The sequence below is a fragment of the Cornus florida genome, unplaced genomic scaffold (genome assembly GCF_030987335.1).
Source record: "Cornus florida cultivar Cherokee Brave unplaced genomic scaffold, ASM3098733v1 CherokeeBrave_3.0.0_Hap2_Chr11, whole genome shotgun sequence".
Lineage (NCBI taxonomy): Eukaryota > Viridiplantae > Streptophyta > Magnoliopsida > Cornales > Cornaceae > Cornus > Cornus florida.
The window spans coordinates 42,528,674-42,554,827 of NW_026775581.1; the positions used below are offsets into that span (position 1 = coordinate 42,528,674).

Sequence of the window (26,154 nt, forward strand, 5' to 3'; positions counted from 1 at the left end):
ATTTTGTTAAGTGATGACTAAGAATGCTTATTTTACGTGTTTTGAAACGAACTTTTATATTATAGTAACGATTGCATTTAGATTCATAATATTATAATAAATTGATATTTAAAATGTATTTTTTTTATATAAAAATATATTTATTATTATTTTTTTACATTGTATCGTATCTGTGCTTCCTGACTCTGATACCAACTGTAACGGGCGGGTTGTTTCGTGAGCTAACCCGAAATATAACTAACACCCAACTAATTTATTTATATTTCACTTCCGATCCGAATTCGGTGTGGGATAAGACTCCTCTTGTAACACTTAAGCTTTTGAGTTACACCGCGAAACACCATGCTCGTTACACCGCGAAACACCATGCTCGTTACACTTACCCACACTTACCCACTTGAGCCAACTTCTTGGAGTAGTAACAATCATCCTTTTCATTTTTTTTCCTCTCCCTCTCTCCCTCTCTCTCTCTCTCTAATAGAAACATTGTGCAACAAATACGAAATATTTTTTAATTTTTAAATAAATTAGAGTATAATAAAAATATTATTACTGCTTCTTATAAAATAAAAAACACAAAACACAAACTAATCTACTTGATTACTACTTAATTTTCTTATTTTTATTTATAGCACCATTTAATTGATTTATTTGTCTTCAAATTTATTTTAATTTTTGAATTATCTTAAAGGCTAATTGAGATTTGTTATAATTTAAAATGAGAGCTATTGAATCTCTCCAAGCCTTGCCCATTTTTATAAAGGGATAGAGGGATTATGTTTCCTTTTCCTTACAAAAAGTGTTTCCAAACACACACTGTCTCAAAGAGCCGTTACTTCTGAAAATAGCTCGGGATTTATTTTTAATTCTTTCTGTTTGGTTGTGAGAAAGTTGTCGGGAAAGCAAAGATTAGGGTTTTTAGGAGGCTTAAGCTTTTCCCTTTTTTTTTTTGGTCTTTTTCTTTAATCATTATTTGGGGAAATGGATAGCAGCAGCTTGGAGCAGACATTGCAGGATGGGAATCTTTATCGTCAGGTGAATTCTCTTATTGTGGCGCATCTTCGTGACAACAATCTCAATCAGGTATTGAACTGATCTCTTTCTTCAAGTTATCTTCAAATTTTCTATTTGGTGCTGAGAAACTGCAGGAAAATAAAACAAAACCTTGTATTTTCCTATATATATATATATATATATATATATATATATATTAATACATCTTCTGCTATGGTTACAGCAATCGTGGGACTCATTTGAAATCCACATTTGACACTCCAGTCAAAGTAACAGATGCACCAAACATTGTAGCTTTCAAATTTCAATAGTTTTAGGGAGATAGTGTATTAGGAAGTCTTGTATTTGATTGGTTAGACTAGTGATTGGCTAATTTACATAACAGAAGTGATTGGTTGTTGAATTGGAAATCACTTGATATTTAGTAGAGATTTTGGTCAAGAATTGGGAAAAACTAAGTATGGGGAAATTAGTGCATTTGTTTCTCTCACTAGAGAACAAACGTAACCAATTATTTTAAACAATGATTTATTTATGTTTCTATGGAATGCTTGGATGCTTTTGCCAAATTCCCTGGTTAGTGCTCTTGCATCTATTCAAGAAAACCATTATGTTGGTTATTTCTTGGCTCTAGGGAAATCATGCCGCCTCTTATTTTTTGACCCGATGATTCAATTCAGTACCCCCTTTTCATGTAACTGGATATTCGTTAAAGGAGAAAGTTCCACAAAGAAAGTAGGAATTATATGGAAACCAATCCAAAAGGGATACTAAATCAAGGTTGCCTTCCTACATCTCTCAACGAAAGCAGGTGCTGCCATTTGTTTTGCACAACAGACCATATCAATTTTTTTTTGAAGGGTGAGGATCGTAAAACTCTGATGTCAAAGTATGTAGAAAGGCCCGAACGAGAACTGGAGGGGGTTTGAAAGCTATTTAACTATTTTTAACATGAGTTTAAATTATACTAACTTTTGGCTTTTAACCAACTATAAAGCATGTAAAAATCATTGTAGAATATAAAATATAGTGCTGGGTCAATTGAACTTAGGTTGATAGATTTTGTAGAGCAAAACTGGATTCTGTAAATTTTATCCGAATTTCTAGCTTACATTAGAAATTTCCAAAAGTTAGTGTTAGTCACTTCTTTCCAATGTCAAAGAAGGAAATTCATGCTACATCAAAAGGGTCTTTCAGTAATCTTTGTCTACAAGGGCAAAAAGGTAAATTAACACATTGATGCCCTAACCAAATTAAGGTTCATGGATGCATAATTAGGGTTTCTAAGTTTACATGATTTTAATCTACTTTGATTCTCTAAATTTTAAAAATGAGTTTTTGGGAACTTCCTGAACTGAATATTTTTTAAAGTATTAAACTGCAGTAGACTCAATCAACCGAGGATTCGATCGAGGGCTTCTGGAGTATTATTCATCGGCGCTTCTTTTCTGATTACTGTGTTGCCTAGATTACTATGTTGCCTATATATATGCGTGTGTGCAGAATAAATAAATAGAGAGACATAAAAAGAAGCAAATTTGTGAGAAGCCGATAAACGGCCTGGAGACCTTCAGGGAAATGTTTGGCATTATGTGTCAGGAAATAACTGGGGGATTCTTGGGTAGAGTTTGTTAACCTAGTTTGTACTCTCTTTCTCACATAGTGGATTTTGGTTTGCCTGGACTAAGTCCCATGGTTTTTTCTCCTTGGGATTTTCACACAAAATTCTGGTGTCCTTTATTAGTTATTTACTTGTAACATTTATGAATTGAATATGCTCCTAATGCGATCTGCCCCTCTTTTAGGCTAGAAGTCAAAGGCCGAGCCGGGTTTGATTGTTAATTTTTAACTTCATGACTAGTAACATCCAGTCTTTGTTTGGTTGTGGGGAAATAGCATCCGGTGTTGAAATTCTTTGTTTTTAATTGAAACCAATTAATCAACACTCAGTATCATTCATCACTTAAAATTATAATGAGGAGTGAACAATAAAGAAAACTCTAGCAATTGAATATCTAAAATTCTAATTTTTCTCTCACTGCTTTTGATGCTCAGTGTATGCTTGTATATCTATGTGATAGATTTTCTGAAAACTTGGTGTTTATATAGAACATTGAAGTAGGGAAGGTTTAAGTTTAAAACAGTTTGGGTTATATTTTTAAACTTGGTCTGTGGGTTTCGATGATCATTAGTTGATTGAACTCCCCTTTCCTAGTTCAATTAGGATTTGGGTTTCCAAAAGAGTTAATGCATTCTAAAACTTACTTTAATGGATCAAAACATGTAATTTGAAAATTCTAATATATTCAATAAAATAGATGGTTTTGGTGAGTGCATAATTGGAGATTTGAATTCACCTTTTGTGTCCTTTTTGAAGATTTGAATTTATGGATTCGCCCTTGGACAAAGGTAACTCAACTAACTTACCAAACTTTTGAAACATAAACGAAATCTAGAATTAACATATAGATTTTGGTTTTATATGAAATTTGCCCAAATAAGTCTTATTGAAGTAACAATTTCCTACATAATCCTATGGTTGTATGTATTTATCAAAAAAAAAAAAAAAAAATCCTATGGTTGTATGTATATGGGAAGAGAAAACATCCCAACCCTTCCGAATGGATTTCCACACACCAACTCCTCCCGCAATAGAGACTGGACGAGTAGACCACCCGCCACTCTCCTCCCCAAAACGACATGAAAATGATATTGAGAGTGAACCAGTGAAGAATAGTTGCTCACGTCTTCCACCTACTGTCAGGCAGGGAAGGTTTCGACAGAGTGATTTAAAAGCAGCCAACTGGGATCTTTCTAGAAAATGATTGGAGAGAACCACAATAACCAATTCTGTATCCTCTCGATGGGTTTGGTTTTCCTTTTGGTATGCTTCTCCATATCCAAGAAGCATCTGATGGAATTAAGCCCCAGAGAGGACCATTGAGAAAAATAAGGTGTTAAGATCAGTATGCTCATAAGGTATCTTCACTGATATATGCCTCAATCAACAACTCCTTCTCACAACCTGTGTGTCCATAGGAGGAGGTTCTTTCTTCCTTGTGACATCATGTGATAACATAGCGCATAAATGCCATGCTATTCCATTCATAGTTTTGTGGTTACATATTAATGGGGAAGGCATAATTCATTGCTCATGCTCTAATTGGTGCTGTACTGGCAATTAAGTGTACAAACTGCAATGAAACTGGTATCGTCTGAATGGGCATTCATGTCTTGTATTGGCTAATCAGTAACCAGACTGTAATATGTAAGGTTTCATACATATATGTGTTGTATTTCTTTCATCTATATCCTCAGTATCCAAGTAGGAGAACTTATTTTGAAGATTTAGATTGGTGAAATTATGAATCTACTTTATAGGCTGCAAGTGCAGTAGCTTCGGCGACAATGACACCGCTGAATGCTGAAGCTCCTCCTAACAAGCTTCTTGAACTGGTTGCCAAGGTTTGTTTTTGTTTCCCAAGGCTTGTTTTCTCTGTTTAAATTGTTCTTTGGTTGTTCATGAAAATTATAATGTAAAGCAGTTTTTGGGTCTAAGAAGTTAACAGGGTCTTGCAGTGGAGAAAGATGAGACCTTAAAAGGGGTTCCTTCGTCTGCCTTTGATTCAGGCGCAGTGGTTCCTGCAGCATATGGTTCAATCCCAGCTCCTCGTGCTGTTGCTGTTGATTTCAGGTAATTATTTTTCAAAATCACAGTTTCCTTTCTATATTAGTGTCTATGTACTACTGTTGAGTTCTGTTGCTCATAATGCCTGATGTCGTGGTTTGTATTTATGCCATCTGGTGAAATGCCTATTGCGAAGTTTTAAACACCTGGCATTTAGAAATGGAAAGACTTGAGACTAATATTGTATCACTCAAGTGTTCTCGATTATTATCAGTATACTGGAGGATTCTGTGAACGTACTGAATAGTGAATACCAATGATAAGTAAGGTGACATAAAAGTGCATTACCCAATGTAAATTCAACCTATGCTGGGTGTTGGGAGGGGAAGACTGGAGTCAGACCTAACTTTCGCTATTATTTTGCACTAAGTGGTACTCAGCTGCTGCCTCATGCTTCCAGTCCAAGCTTTTACCATTGTATCAAGCAATGACCTCTACTAAGTAAGATGAAATGCTTTATTTAATTGCCTGACCGAGGACTTGGTTTCAGCTTATGAACGGTCGCAAATCCTATACCAGCCATTGCCTGTCAGTAATAGAGTACTAAGACCATAAGAAATCCAGCACATACTAATGGACACTATTCTGAATTACCTCCAGCCCAAGCAAGATACATGTATTACCTTTAAGCCTCTCAAAATTTAGAAGCTTAATCAACCATAAAGATGTTACAGTGAAACTGAATATTTTCTAACATGTGAATAGTCAACAAAAATGTTTAGCCACCTTTAAATTCCCGAGCACACATAATACCCCTCGTTTGAAGTCTCCAGTGTTCTCTATGCTGCTAATGTTGTAATAATGGAGGTGATTATCGAACAAAAATGGATTAAACAATGGAACACAAGTTAAAGATGTTATATTCACCATAATTTATTTATGAAAATGAGTGTAAAATATTTTGCTCAGAGATGATTTCATTCCTTTTGGACTAAATCCTTGGGGCAATAAGTTATGGCAATTGATGTTTAACGTTGCTAACTAATGGTATACTGGACTAAAGTCAAACTGCACAATATAATGTATCATGTAATTGATGGCAGGAATGGAAAGTTGAAGTAACCTGTAAAGAGTCTGAAGATTTTACAGAAAGTCTAAATTACCCACTAAAGCATTGAATTTGAAGATATTCCAATATTCCAAAATGTTAATCAATAGAAAGTGAAAAAAGTGGGAGTGCCTTGCAATTTACAACCTATTCCTTCAAACTGAAGGAAATATAATAAGGGCTCTTGCATTTAAAGTTACAGGAAACTTCGAGAAACCTATTTGTGGTGACAAACAGCATGGAAAGACGGAAGAAACTTCAAGAAGCCTATTTATAGTGACAAAAAGCATGGTAATAGTGAAACCTTTGTATTGCTTATTCTAACATTCATAACTCTGCTTGTTTATGTCACGTGAACTATTATAAATGTGTCACATGTCTACAACATGATACAAAAAATACATGTATGATGGATGTGTGACTAGAATGACTGTAGGAAAACAAGTGAATTTTCAAATACTGTAGGCTCACATCAAGGGTCAGCATTAATCCCATATCTTTTTGCTATTATGGATGAACTGACAAGATACATTAAGGATGAGATTCCATGGTATATGTTATATGTTGATGATATTATTTTTAGTTGATGAAACTAGAGAAGAAGTGCCAAATTGGAGGTTTGGAGTGAAGCTCTAGAATTAAAAGGAATTAAGATAAGTATGAATAAAACTGATTGAAGATTGAGGATCAAGAGGTACAAATATGTAAACGTTTTTGTTATTTAGGTTTAGTTATTCATAATAAAGGAGAAAGTGGAGATGATGTAAATCACATAATCAAGGTAGGATGAGTTAAATGGAGGATGTGTCTAGTATATTGTATGATCGGCGTACCCCACTAAGATTGAAAGGAAGTCGTATGAAACAGCTATTAGGCTAGCCGTTCTTTATAAAAAAAAATATTGGGAAGCCAAGTAACAACATATTCATAAAGTGTGTGTGGTAGAAATGTGAATGTTGCCAAAGGGCATCTAGCCCAATGGCATAACCTACTGTGATGTTATGGCCTGAATTTGGTTATGGGTCGTGTTGTGACCCATTTATGACCTGATGACCCGTTGATTGAGTTGTGTGGGAAATTTTTGACCCCTTTTTTTGTGTGCGTGTCGTGGGCCCTGTTTTAGTACTCTCTTGTAGCCCGATATATAAGGGTGTTTAGGGTTTGGAGTGGGATATTAAGAGATACTGAAAATCATAGAGAAAGAGAGAGAGAGTAAGAGCTAGTGTTTGGGCGCTGAAACTTGCAATCTCCTGTTTTTCGCATATTAGACCTTTCGCCGGATCTTCTCTGTGGACATAGACACTACTTGTGTCGAACTACACTAAATCTTTATGTTCTTTGTGTGTGGCGTGTTTATTTTTGTCATGTTTCGTGTTTGTTTTCTTGGGTTCGCTGTGTTTGTTGTAACACCTCCCTATCCTCAAAGAGGAGGGGAGGGGTTCGAGCCTTGGTGTGGGTGAAAAGGTGGGACCGTGGGTGTGAGTGTGTTTCATGCAAAGGTAAAAAAGAAATGTTAATGTTGAGATGGATAGAATTAGAAATGGACACATTCATGATAAGGTTGTGGTAGCACCAATTGGAGATAAATTAAGAGAAATTGGATTAAAGATGATTTCAACATGTATAAGGTAGATCACTAAGTGCTCTAGTTAGGAAGAGTGACATAGTCTACATTGAGGGTAATACTAGAAGAAGGAAAAGATCAAAAATAATGTTGGTAGAGTTGGTAATGAGAGATATAATAACATGTTGTTTGATTGAGATGACCTTAGATTGAGCATAATGGAAAAACAGGATTCACGTAGCCGATCCCAAGTAGTTGAAAAAAGGCTTTGTTGAGTTGAATTCAATTATGTTACGACAAATGCCGCAAACCAAGAACACAATCACGACAAAAAGTTAACACACCTCTCACAAAAAACAAAAAGATTTATGTGGTTCGACAAAGCTTACGTCCATGGTGAAGATCTAGCAAAAGATTTTACTATGTGAAAATCAAGAGATTACAAGTTTCAGCCCCCAAACCCAGCTCTATCTCTCTCTCTCGCGCGCGGGATTTTTAATGTTCTCTCTTTTTTCACCCCAAACCCTGAACACCTTTTTATACTTGGCTATAAGAGAGGTCTAAACAGGGTCCACACAAAGCCCATTTTTCGGGTTGAAACTGGGTCGCAACGCATCCTACGCCGAAGCAAAATTTGTGCCACAATATCACAAATTATATATGAAACTTGCTTACTAAATTATTTTATTGCATAGTTGTTCCAACATTAAAGGAGTGAATTGCCAATTATAAATATACTATTTAATCCTAAGAATTAATCCTAAGAAATAATAGAAGGATAATAACCCCAAGGGTCGGCTCAAGTGGGTAAGTCAATTGCTCTGATGCCTCATCAAGCATCAGATCTAAGGTTCGACTCCACTTGGGTGCAAACACCTTGAGAGATGAGAAAGGAGAGGGTGGGGGGGGGGGGGGGGGGGGGGGGGGGGGGTTGTTGAGTATCAACTATGAAAAAAAAAAAAAATTAATAATAGAAGGAGGATACTAAACGACTGTGAATGTTTTGATGCGTTCCCATTCTCTAGATTTGAGACTGGATAGAATTTATTCTTAGACACATCACCTGGCACATTTACGAGAGCTGAGTCCATGTAACTTAGATTCCTTCAATTATGGGACTAGATCTCTATGGCACTAAATTTCTATTTCCCCTTGATGTGACATAAAGCCAACCCATGACGAAGAACTACAATTGTGCTTTTCATTGAACATGCCATCTTAACTAAATTTGAAGGACTTATGTGGAGTGACATGGTCATACTTTACTTTGTTATATGTATATGATGTTTTGATACTAGCAACTGGATTCTTGATTGTAACATTTGTACAATTTTAAAAGACATGACCTGGTGTATGTCCTGCCTACGTGGCATGTTGGGAGAGGAAGACTGCTATGTGGGGTGCTGGGAGGAAAATACCAGAGATAGGCCTAACTTTTAGCATTATTTGGCACAAAGTGGCTGCTCTTATACTCGATCTCGCAACCTCACACTTGTCTGCCCAAACTTTTACCATTCCACCAAGCACATTTTTTATTTTGAATGTGGTTTAAATTCTTGCTATACTGCCAGACCTAATCATTGTTCAATCTTTAGGCTAGTTTTGGGGTAACACTTTTGGCTACTAGGATTATGTGATCTTGGGATCTAATTTGAGGAATAACCCTCCAATATAGTAGATCAACCTCTCTCTCACACTACACAATTTCTCTCTCGTTCTCTCACTGTTTCACACTTCTATAGATTTAGAATCATGCTTTTACTACTCCTGAGTCTCATTTTTTAGATTTTCTTTCTTCTCTCTCTCTCGTGTAATTTTTGTATTGTTTTTCTTAATAAATAAATACTGTAATTTGTAAATATATATATACTCATATATACATATATATAGATGCAGGGGATTGGTGTATATGTCAAATTTGTGTATGCTTCCAGATCCACTCTTGTATTGTATCCATTATCTTTCTGTATCTGCATCCAACACTTTCCAAATGGTTTATTGCTCCTTTGTTTATTGCTTCTGGCTTTGCCACTACTACTTGTTTTGAGGTGTTGCTTTACATGATCTTTGCAATCATGAGACTTTTGAGAGTTCTTGTTAATTGCTTCCAGCCAATGAATTTTTCTGCAGAGCAGTCATGGAAATGATTAGAGTTTGGAAATAATGGATTTTGGACACCTATGATGAAGAGAATCTTGGAGGCTGTAGTTTGGGAAGGCATAATTTGTGCAAGTACACGTTAATGGGTTGGGATTCTTGAATCAAGGATTCTAAGTTATTTCCCCAAAACTGGAAAATTAATCTTTGCGAACGCAATAGAAAAATTGTTGAAGTTAAAGAAAATTTCATCCGTCTTTAGCCAACAAATGGCCAGATATCATTGACATTCTGCTGGTCGCCTTGAGAATACTTTCCTGAAGAGTAAAAAGTTTGTGGAATTTCCTAGAAAAGAATTCATAATGTTTTGTTTTCAGGACGTTCAATAGAATACCCCAAATCCAAAACAGCATGAATTATAATTATTCTGTTCTTTAGATTTCCCAGCTGTCATCAACAAATACCCCACAAATTATTTTTCATTTTCATTTTTTAGTGTGGCATTTCTAGCTTCCCATTTTTCAATATCACACTCACCGATTGGCTTCCTATGCCAGCTCAAATTTTCTCTTCCTGATTCTTTACCTATCTTGTGCGGATGCATTGGGGCATCAGGAGCATAGGATTGGCAAATATGCTGTAATATACTGTAAAGAAATCCTAAAATAAAAGGTTTCTATTAGAAAAGAAAATGAAGTTCCAGAATAAACCTGCTGATCAGTCTATCTTTCCTAACAGTGCTGTGCATGATTCAAAAGGCTCATCAAAGAGTTTCCCAAAGCATGAGACACGGCATGTTTCAGAGCATAAGGTTTGCATCTACTGAAACTATATTGTATACTATATTTTTTTCTCTGTATTCTTACTATGGCCAGAGCTAATGCACGTAACTCACTTTCAGTCATCTAACTTAACTTACAAAACTGGTTATTTATGTTTTATAGAACATTGCCAGATGTGCAAGATTTAGTCCTGATGGGAGATTTCTTGCAACAGGGAGTGCGGACACATCAATCAAACTGTTTGAGGTGTTGATCTCTTTGTTACATGAGCAGTCATATGTTCAATTTGGAATCTAACTCATTGACCTTCATTTGCTTCTGCAGATATCAAAAATCAAGCAAATGATGCTGCCAGATGCTAGGGATGTTCCTGTGCGACCTGTCATACGGACATTTTATGACCATCTACAAGTATATCTTCATTAATATCTGGTGATGGTGGTTAATATTCCAGCTTCTGTGGGAATTTCTCCTGATTTTTCTTTTCAAAAACATTTTATCTAGCTAGAGCTGATTCAGAATTTCTATTATGAAATTTAGTACAACCCTGCCAAATTACTTTTAATTGAGAACCATCAATCAGGATTAGTCAAGCGAGCTAAGGTTTTTCGTAACTGGTGCAGAATTGAATTATAATGAATTTAAGGTTTTGACACCTAAGTTGGTGCAAGTCCAATAATTGTTAGAACTAGGCAGAACATTAACTCGTGAAATATAAATTTGAAGCATACTAAATTGATTCTAAAGTCAGTCATCAATGTTGTTAAAGTGGGAAACAGTTGTTGGGCAGTCTTTTGGAAATTGCTAGCAGTAAATGAACCTCCAAAAAAATGAAACGGGTGACAATTACTAGTATCTGGGGGATGATTGGCTTTGAAATATGAGTTTTTCAACCAAAAGTATGACTGTATTTTAGATTCTTGTACCTTTGTATTGAGAACAATAACAGAAGAGCAAAATTGCTCAAATTTTCTGATTTATTTTCTTATTTCAGTATGGTTTTCACATCCAGTCTAAAGCTGGCGCACTTTGGAAAGTGTGGACTGGAATTGTTTCTATAGCACATAACATTGAGAAGCGTCAAATTAAAAATAATTTTTACTTGAATAACTTGAGGTATTTAATGCTCACACATATCACCATGCACATCTTACGCATCTGATTTCCACACATATTGTTCAACTTCTGTGGAATAAGTCAAACCTGTTTCTCATAAACCTGTATTAAATACACATTTACCTGGAAATACAATCCTTAAGTAAAATAATTTTTTTATAATTATGTTACTCACTCATTTCAGAATGTTCTCTCTTGATGTTTGGAACCATGTGTTAAAATTCTATGGAGATCTTATCTTAGAATTAGATTCTTCTATGTTTCCAAAGCAGCACTTGCTGCAGTTTATTCGGCTTGCAGTTTTCCCACACACATTTTCCTACTTTGATAACTGATAAGTCAAATCTGTACCTTATGCACCATTCTCTGTTACCAATTTCAAAGAATTTTCATTTCCTGATAACTATAATCTTCCACTTTACAATGTGATTGACTGATGTTCAGAATACCATTAAATGCCACTGATATCTTAAGTCAGAGTTAGATCTTTTCATTTTTTGGTTTAGCCACGGCATGTCTAACTGCTGCTTAGGTTTGTTCATTCCTATTGGCATGAAGATTCGAGTGCTTTGTTCTTTAATCCTTATCAAAGTCCATGATCATAGGAGTCTTGTTACTCAGTCCTAACTAGTGTGTATATTCTGAAGAAAAAATTAATTGGTCACCATATTTGCAATGACAAGCTTCTGAGTTGCTTAACAAGGATTTTCCTGTTAATTCATTTTTGTTCATGTCAAACTTTGTTTATGTTGGACGCCTGCAACCTTGTTTGTGTAAATGGCCATATACGTCTTCAATCTTTTTTAAGATGTCATTTCCTGTTATATGTAAACTCTTTAGCTAAGTTCAATCGTCATGCTTTCTCTTTCAAAAAAATTGGAGGATGTGTCAGTATCTTTTATTATTGTCTAATGTTCTGTTGATACCGTTGCAGCCAATAAATGATCTGGATTTCCATCCTCAAAATGCTGTTCTCATATCTGGAGCTAAGGATCACACAATAAAGTATGACTTCTTTTCAATTAAATTTAAGATTGCAATTAACCTCTTTTATTTTTTATTTTTTGATAAGTAAATTTTATAGAAAAACCGCTCAAAAGAGGAGCCGCTCAAAAGGGGAGCGAGACCCAAGTACAAAATAACAAGGCCAAAACGCCTCAAGCCTTCAAAGAGGCCAAAAAAACAACCAACTCCTCAACAGATCGATAATCCCTCCCTGAAATCCAACAAAAAAGAGTGGAAAGAATAGAGAACTTAATCATAGAGATAGGCTTTTCCTTTCCATCGAAGTATCTCCGATTTCTCTCAAGCCAAATACACCACCAAACACAAAGAGGTGTAGCCCTCCAAGCATCCCGGATGAGAGTCCCCACTGAACACCCTCTCCAAGCCTCAATCAACCCTCTAGTGGAGCAAGGCATCACCATGGGATCCCAAATAACCCAATCATCAAATCCTAACATCCCCTAGCCATGCAACAATGAATTAGAAGGTGATCAACAGTCTCCTCATCACGCAAACACAAATAACATCTATTAATCACCACCTGGTTCCTCCTCCTCAAATTATCCTGGGTCAAAATCCTACCCAAGACAGAAGTCCACGTAAAGAAGGCCACCTTGAGGGGGGCCTTAGATCGCCAAATAGACTTCCAAGGAAAAAAGCCTCCAGCGCCTACCATAAGACACTTGAAAAAGGACCTCACCTCGAAGTGACCTTGAGGGTTGGGAATCCAAAGCCAACAATCAGAATCCCTAACTGTGATCGTCTGACGGTACAGAAGGTCCAAAAACCGGGTGACGTCCTTAATCTCCCAATCCTGGAAGTGCCTCCTAAACTGAACATCCCAAGTCAGTCTCCCGTTATCAAGATGATAACAGTCAACCACCAAGGCCTGCTTATTAGAAGCAATGCTGTAAAGTCGTGGAAAAGCGAGCGCAAGAGGAAAATCCTCACACCAAAGGTCCTCCCAAAAACTGATCCTCCTACCATCCCTGATTCGAAAACGAACATGCTTGCAAAAATTATCCCACCCTTTTTGAATGCTAGTCCAAACCCCCACTCCCCTAGGACCACGTCCCAGGAGAGAACACCACCCACCACTGCTCTCCCCAAATTTAAGCGCAATAACCCTCCTCCAGAGCCAACGCCTCTCCACCCCAAACCTCCAAAGCCATTTCCCAAGGAGAGCCTTGTTGAAAGGCAACAACCTCCTAATCCCTAAGCCACCCCTCCGAATAGGACAACAAACTTGCTCCCAACGAACCAAGTGAAACTTGAACTCCTCTCCTCTTTCCCCCCCAAAGAAAATTGCGCTGCAATCTTTCAATCCTCTCCGCCACAGATGAAGGAATCTGAAAGAGAGAGATGAAATAAGTGAGGAGACAAGAATGGGTACTCTTAATTAGAGTGACCCGTCCCCCCTTAGAGAGATACTGCTTCTTCCAACCTGCCAATCTTTTCTCAAATCTATCCACAACTGGATCTCAACTCCCCACACATCTCGAAGGGGTGCCCAGGGGCAACCCTAAATAGGAAATAGAAAAAAGCCAATGCGACAACCAAGAATCTGTGCCAACCTCTCAATCTCAGGGACCTCCCCAACCGGCACAAGAACACTCTTCCCAACATTCACCTTCAACCCAGAAACAACTTGGAACCAAACCAAAACACATCTCAGATGTCTCAACTGATCAGCATCAGCATCACAGAGCACTAAAGTATCATCAGCAAACATCAAGTGGGAAGTTTCCAACTGGCTAGCCATATCCCTGCCCACTCTAAAACCTCTCAAGAACCCTAACTCCACCGCCCTCTGAATCAATCCAGTAGGGGCCTCTATCACAAAAAGGAACAAGAACGGAGAAATAGGATCCTCTTGTCTCAATCCCCTCGAACTAGAGAAAAAACCGGTCGGAGCTCCATTAACAAGAACTGAAAAACGAGCACAAGAGATGCAAAACAGAATCCATCTCCTCCACCTCTCCCCAAATCCCATCCTCTTCATCAAGTAGAGGAGGAAACTCCAGCTCACATGATCATATGCCTTCTCGATATCCAGCTTGCACAAAACCCCCGGAATCCCACTACTCAATCTGGAGTCAACACACTCGCTAGTATAAGAACTGAATCCAAAATCTGGCGACCTCCCACAAAGGCATTCTGAAAATTACAAATGACACCATCTAATACCTTCCTCAATCTAGAGGCTAAGACTTTAGCAATCAACTTGTAAATACACCCCACCAAGCAAATAGGGCGAAACTCCCTGACATCCAACACCCCACCCTTTTTCAGAATGAGGACAATAAAAGTGGCATTCAAGCTCTTCTCAAAAGAGCCCTTGGCATGGAATGCATGAAAAGTACCCATAATCTCCTCACGGACCACCTTCCAGCTCTCCGAAAGAAAACTCATGGAGAAACCACAAGGACCTGGAGCTTTATCCCCATTACAGCTCTTCAACGCAGTCAACACTTCCTCTTCAGAAAATGGCTCCTCCAAAACAGAGCTCTCCTCACCCGATAAAGAGTCAAAATGAAGCCCTGCAAGCAAAGGTCTCCAGCCAGCTGATTCTGTGAACAATTTCGACACAAGGAACCTGTCAAGCCGAGAGAAAGTAACTCCCTCGCTACTAAAATGGCTCCTCCCAATCGCTCGACACAAGGAACCTGTCAAGCCGAGAGAAAGTCGGAGGAGAACGACCACTAGACCACGTAAAAGGACCACCCACCAAAGGCAAATCAATCAATCTCCACTCATTAATGAACTCTGAGAATGACTCCATTTCAAATGTCCATCTTCCCCCTGTCGACTTCTCAAAAGGAGAACGAACCACATTGAAGTCCCCTCCAATACACCAAGGCAACTCCCAACGTCTGCAAATCTCTCCCAACTCCTCCCAAAACAAATGTCGCACACTATCATCAGTAGGGCCATAAACACCGGAGAAGACCCAACGAAAAACCATCCTCTAACAGAGAGAGAACGCATGAAACAGAGAAGAGACCCACCTGAAAGTTCCCCAAAGAAACCCAACGGTTCTCCCACATGATAAGAATGCCACCCGCAGAACCAATTGCATCCAAAACAATCCATTCCACAAATCCCCCCCCCCCCCCCCCCCCCCCCCCCCACACACACACAAGCTTCTCACGATTAAATCTGTCGTCGATGCAATCTTAGTTTCTTGCAAACACACTACATGCCCACCCTCTTTCCGAATCACCGACTTCACAACTTTTCTTCTCTTCGGGTCATTGAGACCCCGAACATTCCATGAAAAAAGTCGTAGCTTCATGAGGAAACAGATGAAAAATCACTCCCACTCCTCCTTCCACCGTCCCTCTCCCTGGACCCCCTGTTCCTCCTTTCATAAGTAACAACATCAATGGGACTCCTCACCTCCCTCACCCCCACCTCAGCCTGCAACCCATCCCGTCTACCCGCCTTCTCCAAAATCTGAGCATCAATAACCTCCTTAAACAACCTCATTGCCTCTTCCAACCTACCTTCAAACGACACACCCAAAAGAGAACCCACCTCTCCACCCTTCTCTCTCAACCACTCCTCTTCCAAACTTCCCTTACCCACACCAACAGCTGATGCTTCCATGCACTCCCCCTCCGGCCCCATCACAGCCAGAGGGACAACACAGTCACAGTCAAGAACATCACCACCCCCTTCCCACTGAACTAAGCCCAAATCCCCTTCTATAAAGGAATTAGAACCTCCCTCCTAAGCAACAGAAGAGGAAGGGGAATCGTAGGTCAAAGGCAACCCAGCCTCCTCATTCAACACAGAACTTCCTGAATTGCTCTGCAAGCCTTTCACTGCCAAATGGTCCCGCAATTCCTTCAAAAACACATTGGCTGTTATATCATTCAGCTTAATTTTCACATCCCTTCCCACACAAACAGTAACTCCCTCGCTACTAAAATCACATAGCCGAGATGAGCCAATCCTAAGATCACAACCTTCACCCTGACAATCAACCACTGGCTCACCCACAAAAACTGGGGACAAACATTGAGAACCCGACTCCACCACACCTTTATTCAACCCCAAACACCTTCGAGGCTAAGAGGAGGAGGGAGAAAAAGGTTGAGAAGACGGTAGTCCATGTGAAAGACTTGACTTACCTGGAACAGAGTCAACCGGCTCTCTCAGAATCCATTTCTGCTTCTCCTTCCTTGACCACCTTCTACCAAAGGAATGAAAAGACACCTTCTTCTTCTTCATACGGTGCCCCTGAATAAGACTCTTAGCTCGTCTTCCTCCTCCAGAACCGTTAGAAACCACACCGGACGGAAGAACATCAGAATGTATCACGGCTTTAGCCAAAGGCTCAAAACGATTGCCCAACAATGGTACAGGAATGTCCTTAAGTGAATCCGGTCCGTCCCTCAAATCGCTACCCAATCCAACAGCCCAACTGCATCAAAATCTTTCTTCTGGGTGTTAATACCTTCAGCAGGTCCATTTGCAAAACAGGCCAAGTCCGAATTCTGGGCCGGCCCAAACGGGAGAGGAACACTAACTCCCAAAGACTTGGACATCGGTCCATCCTTAGGCCCATCTTCGAAGCCCAATCATTTGAAACAAGATGGGAACCAGCTGTATTCCACTTAAAACGGCCATTTCTTGTGTGCCACCCACTTGTATGGCCAGCAAAACTCCTCCTTCCACGCGCTTGCATCACGTGAAAAGCACCTCTCTGTCTTCCTCGATCCCACATCTGTACGAACGCCGGACTGCCAATCTTGGATACATATCCATTCCTCTGAGTTTCTCGGAATCCCATTTGCCGGCGATGATCAGATAAACCCGCCAAACCTTCGTTCCTTTTCTGAGTAAAAATCCGTTGAAAGCAATTAGAATTGCGAATCCAGAGGGCGTCCCTCCACTCCTTCCATCTCTGAAACTCCGTCAATCCCTTCTTTCCCATAGCATCCCACCTTAACCATTCGGCCTTCTTGAGCAAGTGTGAACCATCCCCTCCTTCGAGACTATCCATCGTCGACACAAGTTCTGGCGGCTTCTCGTCGCACACAGCAACCTTATAACAAAACCGATCGTCCTGGATGAAGACAAAAGAGGGACAAACCTTGCCTTCCGACACCGTGATGCGAACCCGTTCAGCATCCATGGCTTCGTCGGCTTCCACCCAAATAAATCCTCCACATAAATCCCCGACCGTCATGAACAAGGCATGACTCCAGAGATGAAGAGGGAGCCCATAAAGTGTCACAATCTTCAGCCCCTTACCTTTCAACACCTTAGAACACCCAACTCTGAAACTCCAATTGTCCACCCGTAACGTAGCCGTCCCCCAATCACGGCGCCCCTCTTTGAGCACCCTAGAAGCTTCCGCCGAGGATGGAAAACGAAACAACAGCAAAGAATCCGGCAGAGGTGACACCACAACTCCAGATGAGACCTTCCAAACACGAGTCGCCCAAGCTGCAATTTGAAATTTATTCTTGTTTTTATGGCTTTGTAATTTTTTTATGATAATGCAAATTGTTGGAGAAATATTTCATATTCTTTCATACAGGTGAATAATGCCCTTAATAATACAAGGTTCATATAACACTCGCTTTACTACTTTCAGGTTCTTTGATTTTTCAAAAACAGTAGCAAAGAGAGCATTCAGAGTAATCCAGGTTTATCTGTCTTCTCAACATAGAATTCAAGCTTCCTTCTTGAACATAAAAGTGCAATGTATGACTTTTAATTAATGTAATGCAAATTTTTAATCTTTTCCTTTTATTTTATTTTTTCCACTTTTTATATTTGTATTGATACAGGATACTCACAATGTGCGGTCTGTATCTTTTCATCCCTCTGGAGAGTTTCTTTTGGCAGGTAATTTTGTTCTTTACATTTACCCTTTTCAATTTAACCAATACGACATATTCTCAACTCAATTTAAGTCGATGAATAATTTTCCAACTAATTTGGGTAGGTTACATCAATCCATTTTTCTTATTCCACTCTAAGGCCAAAGCCTTATATACTATTTTTGGTTTTCCAGCCCTCTTGGCATAACCTTCAATGTATATATTATTAATCGTCATTGAACATAATCAAATCATGTTATGATTTTCTCATTTTATCTTTAAAATGATATGTCAACCATCTACCATGTTTTGTTTTTAGTTTATTCTTTTCTTGTTGTGTCTTGCCACTCATCCATCTCAACATTTACATTTTAGCAGAACTCATTTCATGAATATGCTGTTTCTTAACCGATCAACATTCTATCCTATTTAGTATGAATTTTGTCTCTTGTTTCCCATTCGTAAAATCCTTGCCTACTCGACCCCAAATAATTGGAAAAAGTTTTTTTTGACTTGAATTTTCATTTATCTTTTCCTAGAAAATTTAATTGAAGGATGAGATTTGGCATTTTTTATGGAATTCCTATCATGTGTCTCCTTTGTCTTTTCTACATTGAATTGACTACTAATGATGGTGTTTTTTTTTTTCACAGGGACTGATCATCACATTGCCCACTTGTATGATATTAATACTTTTCAGTGTTACCTATCTGCAAATGTCCAAGAGATTGGTGTTAATGGAGCCATAAATCAGGCAATTGTCATCAGCCACTATTTGTACTAAAATAATTTTTATTTAAATATCTCAAATGAATCCAAGAACGTTAAGGAAATTAATTTCATTTATGTGGTCACGCAGGTGAGGTATTCGTCGACTGGTGGCATGTATGTAACAGCATCTAAAGATGGTGCTATAAGGTTATGGGATGGGGTAACAGCCAATTGTGTGCGCTCCATAGTTGGTGCACATGGAACAGCAGAAGCCATCAGTGCAAATTTTACAAAGGATCAGAGGTAGAGTTTACATAATGGCTTTTAAGTTTTGAAGACACACGTGCAGAGGTGCTTCAGAAATGGCCTCAACAAATTGTTACTTGCAAATAACATGTACATCCACACCCAGAGTCATATTTATATACGTGTATGCACACACATGCAAACAAATGGTGTATGTAGTGTATCTTGAGAAAGTGTGCGACATTTATGCAGAACAATTATGTTATTGCCATATAATGCTGCTTCAAGATCTATAAACATAATTAATGGAATACGAGGCTCCTGATATGTTGTCTTGTAGTACGAAGAAGCACAAATTATGGAAGTATTTGTCTTTTTTAGGCATTAAGCTACTTTTGATGCTGTGGAGGTTGTTGTTGACTGACCTGTTAAATGATTGAATTTTGTGCCCTCTATGCTGTGGCTTTGCAAAATTGCATCATGACTAACATGTTAAGTTTCTAGGTTTGTTCTCTCTTGTGGAAAGGATTCTTCTGTAAAGCTTTGGGAAGTCGGCACTGGAAGATTGGTCAAACAATATCTTGGAGCTACACATACACAGTTGCGGTGCCAGGTGTGTTTTCTGGCACGGCCTTTGTCTGAGAAATTGTACTGCCATGTGTTGTTTGCATCTGTGTCTATGTAAACTTATCTATAATCTACTTTCAAATTGAAACCCTAAAAATACTACACTCGATCAAAAGACACTAACAGTTAGTCACTATGCATGTAGATTAACATTTGCATGGCCATTTGGAACTACTTAATAAATGATTAGGATGACAGATGCAACAAATGTGAAAAATGCTGTACTTATACAAGGATAGATTTTTTCTATCATTACTATTTGTTTGCTTGGAGAAGTTTACTTGCTACAACATAATAGAGAGAGAATGGGTGTTACAAGTTTGTCTAGTAATTTTAGTGTTCGTAACAAATTACTGTTACCCTATTTGCGGTTGATCACTATGGCACAAAACAAAAGCAAGGACCTGTTAGAATTTAGTAAGTTTTTCATTGGAAAAAAGGAGAAAAAAAAAAAAAAAAAAAAAATCTGTCGACTTGGGCTGTCAACTAGGACATGCAATGCCCGCGTGAATACTGAAGAAGTTGTGGTGGGTGGTTTTGTAGTCTGATTGAGGTTGTACGGTTTTTATTTTTTTATTTTTTTATTTTCAAATGAATATGGAGCACAGTTGCTGGAATAGCACATCAGATGCTTAAAAATAGTTAAGCCTTTTTTATATATATATTTTTACTTTGAATATTGTAGATAAAGATTATTTTTTTCTTTTTTTCTTTCATGTGAAGATTTCTCCATACAATTTCTTTTAGCTCATTGATTGATGTATACACTCACTTCTCTACAATCTGAAATGAAAAATGAACTCTACTCGAGTAGGAAAGACTATTATGGACCACATGTGCATATAATTGGATGCTTTGTATTATTCTTTGCAGGCGGTTTTCAATGATACAGAAGAATTTGTACTCTCCATAGATGAACCGAGCAATGAGGTGGTTTACCTTCTTGAATTGATAGTTTATGTACCTCAGTTCATTCATTAGCACCGACTTAATGGGTTTTGATTTCGGTTTCAGATTGTCATCTGGGATGCCCTAACAACAGAAATGGTGGCAAGGTGGCCGTCCAACCATATTGGTGCTCCGCGTTGGCTGGAGCACTCACCAACAGAGGCAGCGTTTGTTTCCTGTGGGATAGACAGGTCAGTGCGGTTCTGGAAGGAAATCCTCTAGGTCCAAGATAGAGGAGTTGACGTCTCTCAACAAGGAGTTGCAAATTGAATACACAATTCGCTTAAAATTTTTTTTTGGCGAGATTTCGCTTTGTAAAACTACATAAATGATGGAAACAGATGGTCTTGCCAGCAGTTGTTTTGTTTCTCAGACTTGTCAAACTACCGGAGTTAAACGCTGTCAGGTTGTGTTTTTAATAAAATCTTGTAGTTGTATTTTATGATTTTTTTCGCATTTTAGGAGCTCTGTTGCAGAACATTGTCCTTTTCTTATTCTCCACTGTAACAATAGCTGGCTTAATGGAATTACAGTAATTTTTTCCTTTTAGACTTGACTTTTCCCCCTTTTTCTTCCTGGTCCAATCATTTTTCTCGAAGGTCTTCGTTACATATATGGGCGGCGCGGCCGTGGGGAGTTCCATTGTCGTTTGACAACTGAGACACACCGGAAACTATTCTCGGAGAAGTTCAAATCCGTTGAGGCTTCCAGAAATCTAGGTCTCGGTCTGCCTTTCAATCTTGCTTGATAGAGAGGGCAGAGGTTGAGAATTCTCGGAATAAAGAGCTGACCGCCATCCTCTGATCGAGGCTACCTAGGCTATACGAGCGAAGGAAGTCACTACCGAACGCAATGGGTCTGTACGCAGCATGACATTTTTCCTTTTTCTTTTTCCTTTTCAGTGATCTGCTAAGCCACTCTTGTCTGGTAAACAATGAAATGGTTTGTTCCGGGCAGTCTATTTAGGCAGAAATTATTAGTTAGTCCGGGACTACGTGTCTCGATCAATTTGAACAAATCATGCAACCATAAAGTAGAACGAAGCTAACGCATTTGGTTGAATGGCTGCTTATGATTGGTTGGGGTTCCCGGACTACCTAATAATTTTTGCTATTTAGGATCTGTTTGGCAACCACTTTTGCTTCATATTTTTTTTCTTTTCTTTTCCGAACAGTGTATTGTAGCGAAGTAAAACACAAATCATGTTTGGTATGCATTTTGAATAGTACCGGAGCATTTTTGAAAAAGAGTCCAAAGTACTTTTTTATCTCATATTTTTGCTTCTAAAAATCTTTCAACAAATTTACGTTACCAAATATGTTTTTGAATAGTATTGAACACACTTCAAAGCAGAAACATTATTTTTGTTTCGGACGGATCAAAGCAAAAATACAAAGCAAAGGCCTTGCAGCTGGCACAATGAACTCTAGCTCCTCCTCAATCAATCCCATTCATCGAGGCTTTGAGTTGTGCTGTAAAGGGGGACCATGAACACCAAGACAAAAAAAAACTTGGAACAAGAACATGCAGTTGACAGAGTAACAGCTTTATTTTAAGCAGGAGACTTTTGAATTCGCTGGAAAGGAGAATCGTTACACAACTTGCACTCACGTGAATATGAATCATCTCCAATATTTGACCGACAGCTTTAATTTACGTTTTGTGTGTGTGTGTGAAAAAATCTAACAAGAAACAAATGCCAACAGAAGTCATATTTTAAGAGAGTTGTTTTGAGTTTTTGACTTAGAAATTTAGAATCCATAATTTTTTCAATATATTCTGACATCAGTCCCATTTAAAAAATTCAATTAGGGATTGGTTGGCTTTTGAATAAATAAGAGTTTATTGGTCCCTTTCTGAATAAATAAGGGTTGATTCCACTGACTTCTTTTAAATAATGGATTTTTTACTAGCAAAATGATAAAAATACCATCTGATAATTGATGGTTTGACATTGAAAAAAATAAAATAAAATAAATAAATAAAGAGGGGAAAAACCTGATCATCAATTTTGACCTAGTTTTACCTTTTTTTTTTCACAAAAAAACCTCAAAATACCCTTAATTCCTGCATATAAGTGTTTTTTGTTTTTGTTTTAAGGGCATTTTAGATATTTCAGTTTTTAAATTGAAAAAATGTTCTTATTTACTCAATTTAAAATATGCAGGGGGATTTTGAACGCTAGGAAATTTTTCTGCACATTCTGTCTGTATAGCCACTCCAATTTTTAAATAAAAATAATGTAATAATACATTGAACTACAACTCTTACTTAATTACTGTAGTTATAGATCTATCAAGCTCATTCAATTTAAAAACTTACTTTCTCGAATTTAACTTTTTTTGTTTAACGAGGAAATATTGGTATTTTAAAAAATAATTAGTTTTCCCCCTAATAAACTTTACTTGAAAGTTGTTAGTAATCTATGATACAGTGATAATTTCAGTAAAAAATTGGTAGTAGTCTATGAAGAGAGAATTTCAGAAAAAAGAAAAAAAAGAATAAGAAGAAGAAGAAAAAGGAACTAGGAGAATAGTACTCAGAGCAGCACCAAGTAGGATTTTCTTTCAGACTTTGGATGATTAAAATTTGTGAGACTTAAAAGAATATTCATTCTTGTTAGAATTTGGAAAGAATTTAAAATCTTTATATTTCTTATTATTATAATTCCTCAAATAAAATTCAATTATTATAATTTTTTACTTAATTTTTTTTAATAGAAGTGGATCATGTAGTTTTGATTCGTATATCCATCTCAACATTTACATTTATATCAAACTCGCAATATAAGAAAAATAAAGGACCTACTAAAAGTAAAAAGTAAAAAATAAAAAATAAAAAGTGTCATAAATAAAAATGAAAAATAAAATAAATAAATAAAGAGGTATTTAGGGGAAAAAAAAAAAAAAAAAGGGCCAACCGGGTTCGAACCGGTGACCTCTTGATCTGCAGTCAAATGCTCTACCACTGAGCTATGAACCCCTCTTGTGAGTTTGGAATTAATTTTTACTTTCATATTGCACATATGATATTAGAAATCATCAAACTTTAACTTTATTTTCCATCAACAACATATAGCCTTAAAAATATAAAAATTATGAACTTTAATTGTATTTCGAATTCCTCAGAGTGGTCGGGTCAGTGGACTTACTTGATTTGTAACTTTGAAAATAGTTTTCAAGAATACAGATAACAAAAAACCATTTTCAAATAACTATAAAAGAGAGTTCCCTAAAGACATGTCTTTTTCTAACCGAGTTTTTTAGAAAACTAAATCAAGTAGAAATTTTTGTACAGTTTTCAATTTTCTGTTTAGAAAACTGTTCTCAGAGTTACAAATCAAGCAGGCTCACATTTAATTTTTGCCCAAATTCTGCCCAAAATAAATTCAAATTCTAAAGTCTAAATCCAATCCCAGTTATAAATTTTTTGGCCAAGAGTTGGATTGTTAGGATTAGGTATACCCAAGTTGTAGATCTATGGCTATCTTAAAATGTGAGAACCCATATTTTTTAAATGTTAGAAGTAAAATATATAAGTATTAATATAAATGTATATTTAGATGTGTTTGTGTGTGTGTATGTATATATATATATATATATATAAGTGAATGTGTTTTTGTATATATAAAAGTGTGTTTATGCAATGGACTATTATTATGATTTAAATAGAGTAATATGAAGAGTAATACAATTATTGTTTGATACATAATAATCTAGAGGTTACCTGGCTGCATTCATTACACAATAATTATATGACTTTAGATATTTTGCATATATTATACATTAATTACACAATAATTATATGCCTTTATATATTCTTAATTCACCTATAACTAGAAATCTAACAAAATTAAGTGGATTAGTTGGGACGCTTTGTGTTAATCTATGGAGTCTGGGGGTTTGAGATTTAAGAATGTGGAGGCTTTTAACTTAGCTTTTCTGGCTAAATTGGCCTGGCGTATGGAATCCGGCGATGGGTTTCTTTTATACTGCTCCTTTAAATAGAAGTATTTCAAAGACTACTCTTTTGTGAAGGTCTCTAATTGTCCTTCTGCGTCATAGGTTTGGAAGAGTGTTTTGTCTGCTCAGGAAGTTATTAAGAAGGGCATGAAGTGGCAAATTGGTGATGGTTCTAGTGTTCAGTGTTGGAAGGATAATTGGCTCCCTGATTTAAAGAATTCTTTTGTTACGTCTTCTCCAGTAGGGGCTTCTGTTTCCTTAGTGGCTGATCTTATTCATCAGGATGTGCATCAGTGGAACTCAGATCTAGTTTCCCGATCCTTTAATAGACAGGATTGTGATCTCATTTTGCAGCTTCTTCTCAGTTTGAACGGAGGTTCGGATCGCAAGATTTGGGGGGCTTCCAAAAATGGTTGTTTTTCAGTCAAGAGTGCCTATTCGGTTGCGTCCTCTATTATTTCTTTTATTTTTCCCATGCATTGTGATGAAGGTAGTAGTTTTACTGTGGGCAAGAGTGCTATGTGGCGGTCTGTTGGGGCTGTCTGGGCTCATCGGATTTATGGCAGAGTCTTCATGATAGAATTCCGGTGAATGAGCATCTGTTCTTTTGGGGGGCGTTGGTTTCTCCTTGCTGCCCTGTGTGTGACGAGGGAGTGGAAATGGTGGACCACCTTTTATGTTCTTGCCTTTTTGCGATTACGGTGTGGAAGCTTTGCCCTTTTCGTATTGATTTTGGTGGGTTGTCTCCTTCCTTTGGCCGATGCGTTGGGTTTCTATTTGTGATAGGTGGGCTGATTCGGGGGCGGCGGCTGATTGTGTTGGCCTTGCTTCTTTTGTTTGCTGGTCCTTGTGGAAGTGTAGAAATGATTTCATGTTTAATCGTAAGCGATGGGATCCATTTGAGGTTAGCCTTAAAGCTCTCCATGCTTTTCAGGAATTTCAAGGTATTCGGCATCAATCCCAGAGTTTCAGTCTTCCCTCTTCATCTGTTTCGCTTCCACCGGCAACGTGGTTAGCCCCTGACTTTGGTTTCTTTAAACTTAATTTTGATGCCTCTTTTAATCATCCTCACCGCTTGTGTGTGTGTGTGGGGGGGGGGGGGGGGGGGGTGTTGATCCTTCGCAATCATCTGGGTTATCTAGTTAAGGTTGCTATCATTTTCTTTCCCTATGTGCACAGTCCGTCTATGGCTGAGGGTTTGGTTTTAATGGAATCTTTGGTGCTTCTTAAGAGGTGGGGTTACCATAATGCGGTGGTTGAAGGGGATTGCCGTCCTGTTATGCGGTTGCAGGCTTCTGTGGCTGACTTGCACGTAGTCTTTCATGACGTTTCTTCCCTGCTTCTTGAATGTTTTGGTTCGTCTCTTGCGTGGATTCCTCGTGGAGGTAATTCAGTTGCTCACTTGTTAAGCAAAGTTGCTTTAAAAGCCGAATGTGGCGATTTAGAGTGGAGTATTTGGCCCTCGTGGCTGTGTATTACTCTGCTCCCTAACTATGTTGTTTCTTCTGT

At 37.9% G+C, this 26,154-nt stretch overlaps 1 protein-coding gene and 1 non-coding gene across 2 annotated transcripts; one reads left to right on the forward strand and one right to left on the reverse strand.

Annotated features, from left to right (window-relative positions):
* Nucleotides 1–756: 756 nt before the first annotated feature.
* On the forward strand, nt 757–21,232 carry LOC132284300 (cleavage stimulation factor subunit 50). Its single transcript, XM_059786392.1, has 14 exons — nt 757–1,083; nt 4,396–4,479; nt 4,584–4,708; nt 10,150–10,222; nt 10,356–10,439; nt 10,518–10,604; nt 12,244–12,314; nt 17,923–17,974; nt 18,119–18,176; nt 18,805–18,905; nt 19,011–19,165; nt 19,613–19,721; nt 20,609–20,665; nt 20,750–21,232. Exons 1-14 carry the CDS (start codon nt 982–984, stop codon nt 20,903–20,905), a joined length of 1,314 nt encoding a protein of 437 aa, XP_059642375.1. The 5' UTR covers nt 757–981; the 3' UTR covers nt 20,906–21,232.
* Nucleotides 21,233–23,593: 2,361 nt separating this feature from the next.
* TRNAC-GCA (transfer RNA cysteine (anticodon GCA)) lies at nt 23,594–23,666 on the reverse strand. The gene has a single exon. It is a non-coding gene; the product is annotated as a tRNA-Cys (tRNA).
* Between the last annotated feature and the right edge of the window lie 2,488 nt (nt 23,667–26,154).

Excerpts from the sequence above, each read along its gene's own strand:
- LOC132284300 (XM_059786392.1), top strand. The coding sequence starts at position 982 with ATGGATAGCAGCAGCTTGGAGCAGACATTGCAGGATGGGAATCTTTAT. Across the intron at positions 10,440-10,517 it reads CATCAATCAAACTGTTTGAG|ATATCAAAAATCAAGCAAAT; the intron begins GTGTTGATCTCT and ends TTGCTTCTGCAG. Across the intron at positions 12,315-17,922 it reads GCTAAGGATCACACAATAAA|GTTCTTTGATTTTTCAAAAA; the intron begins GTATGACTTCTT and ends TACTACTTTCAG.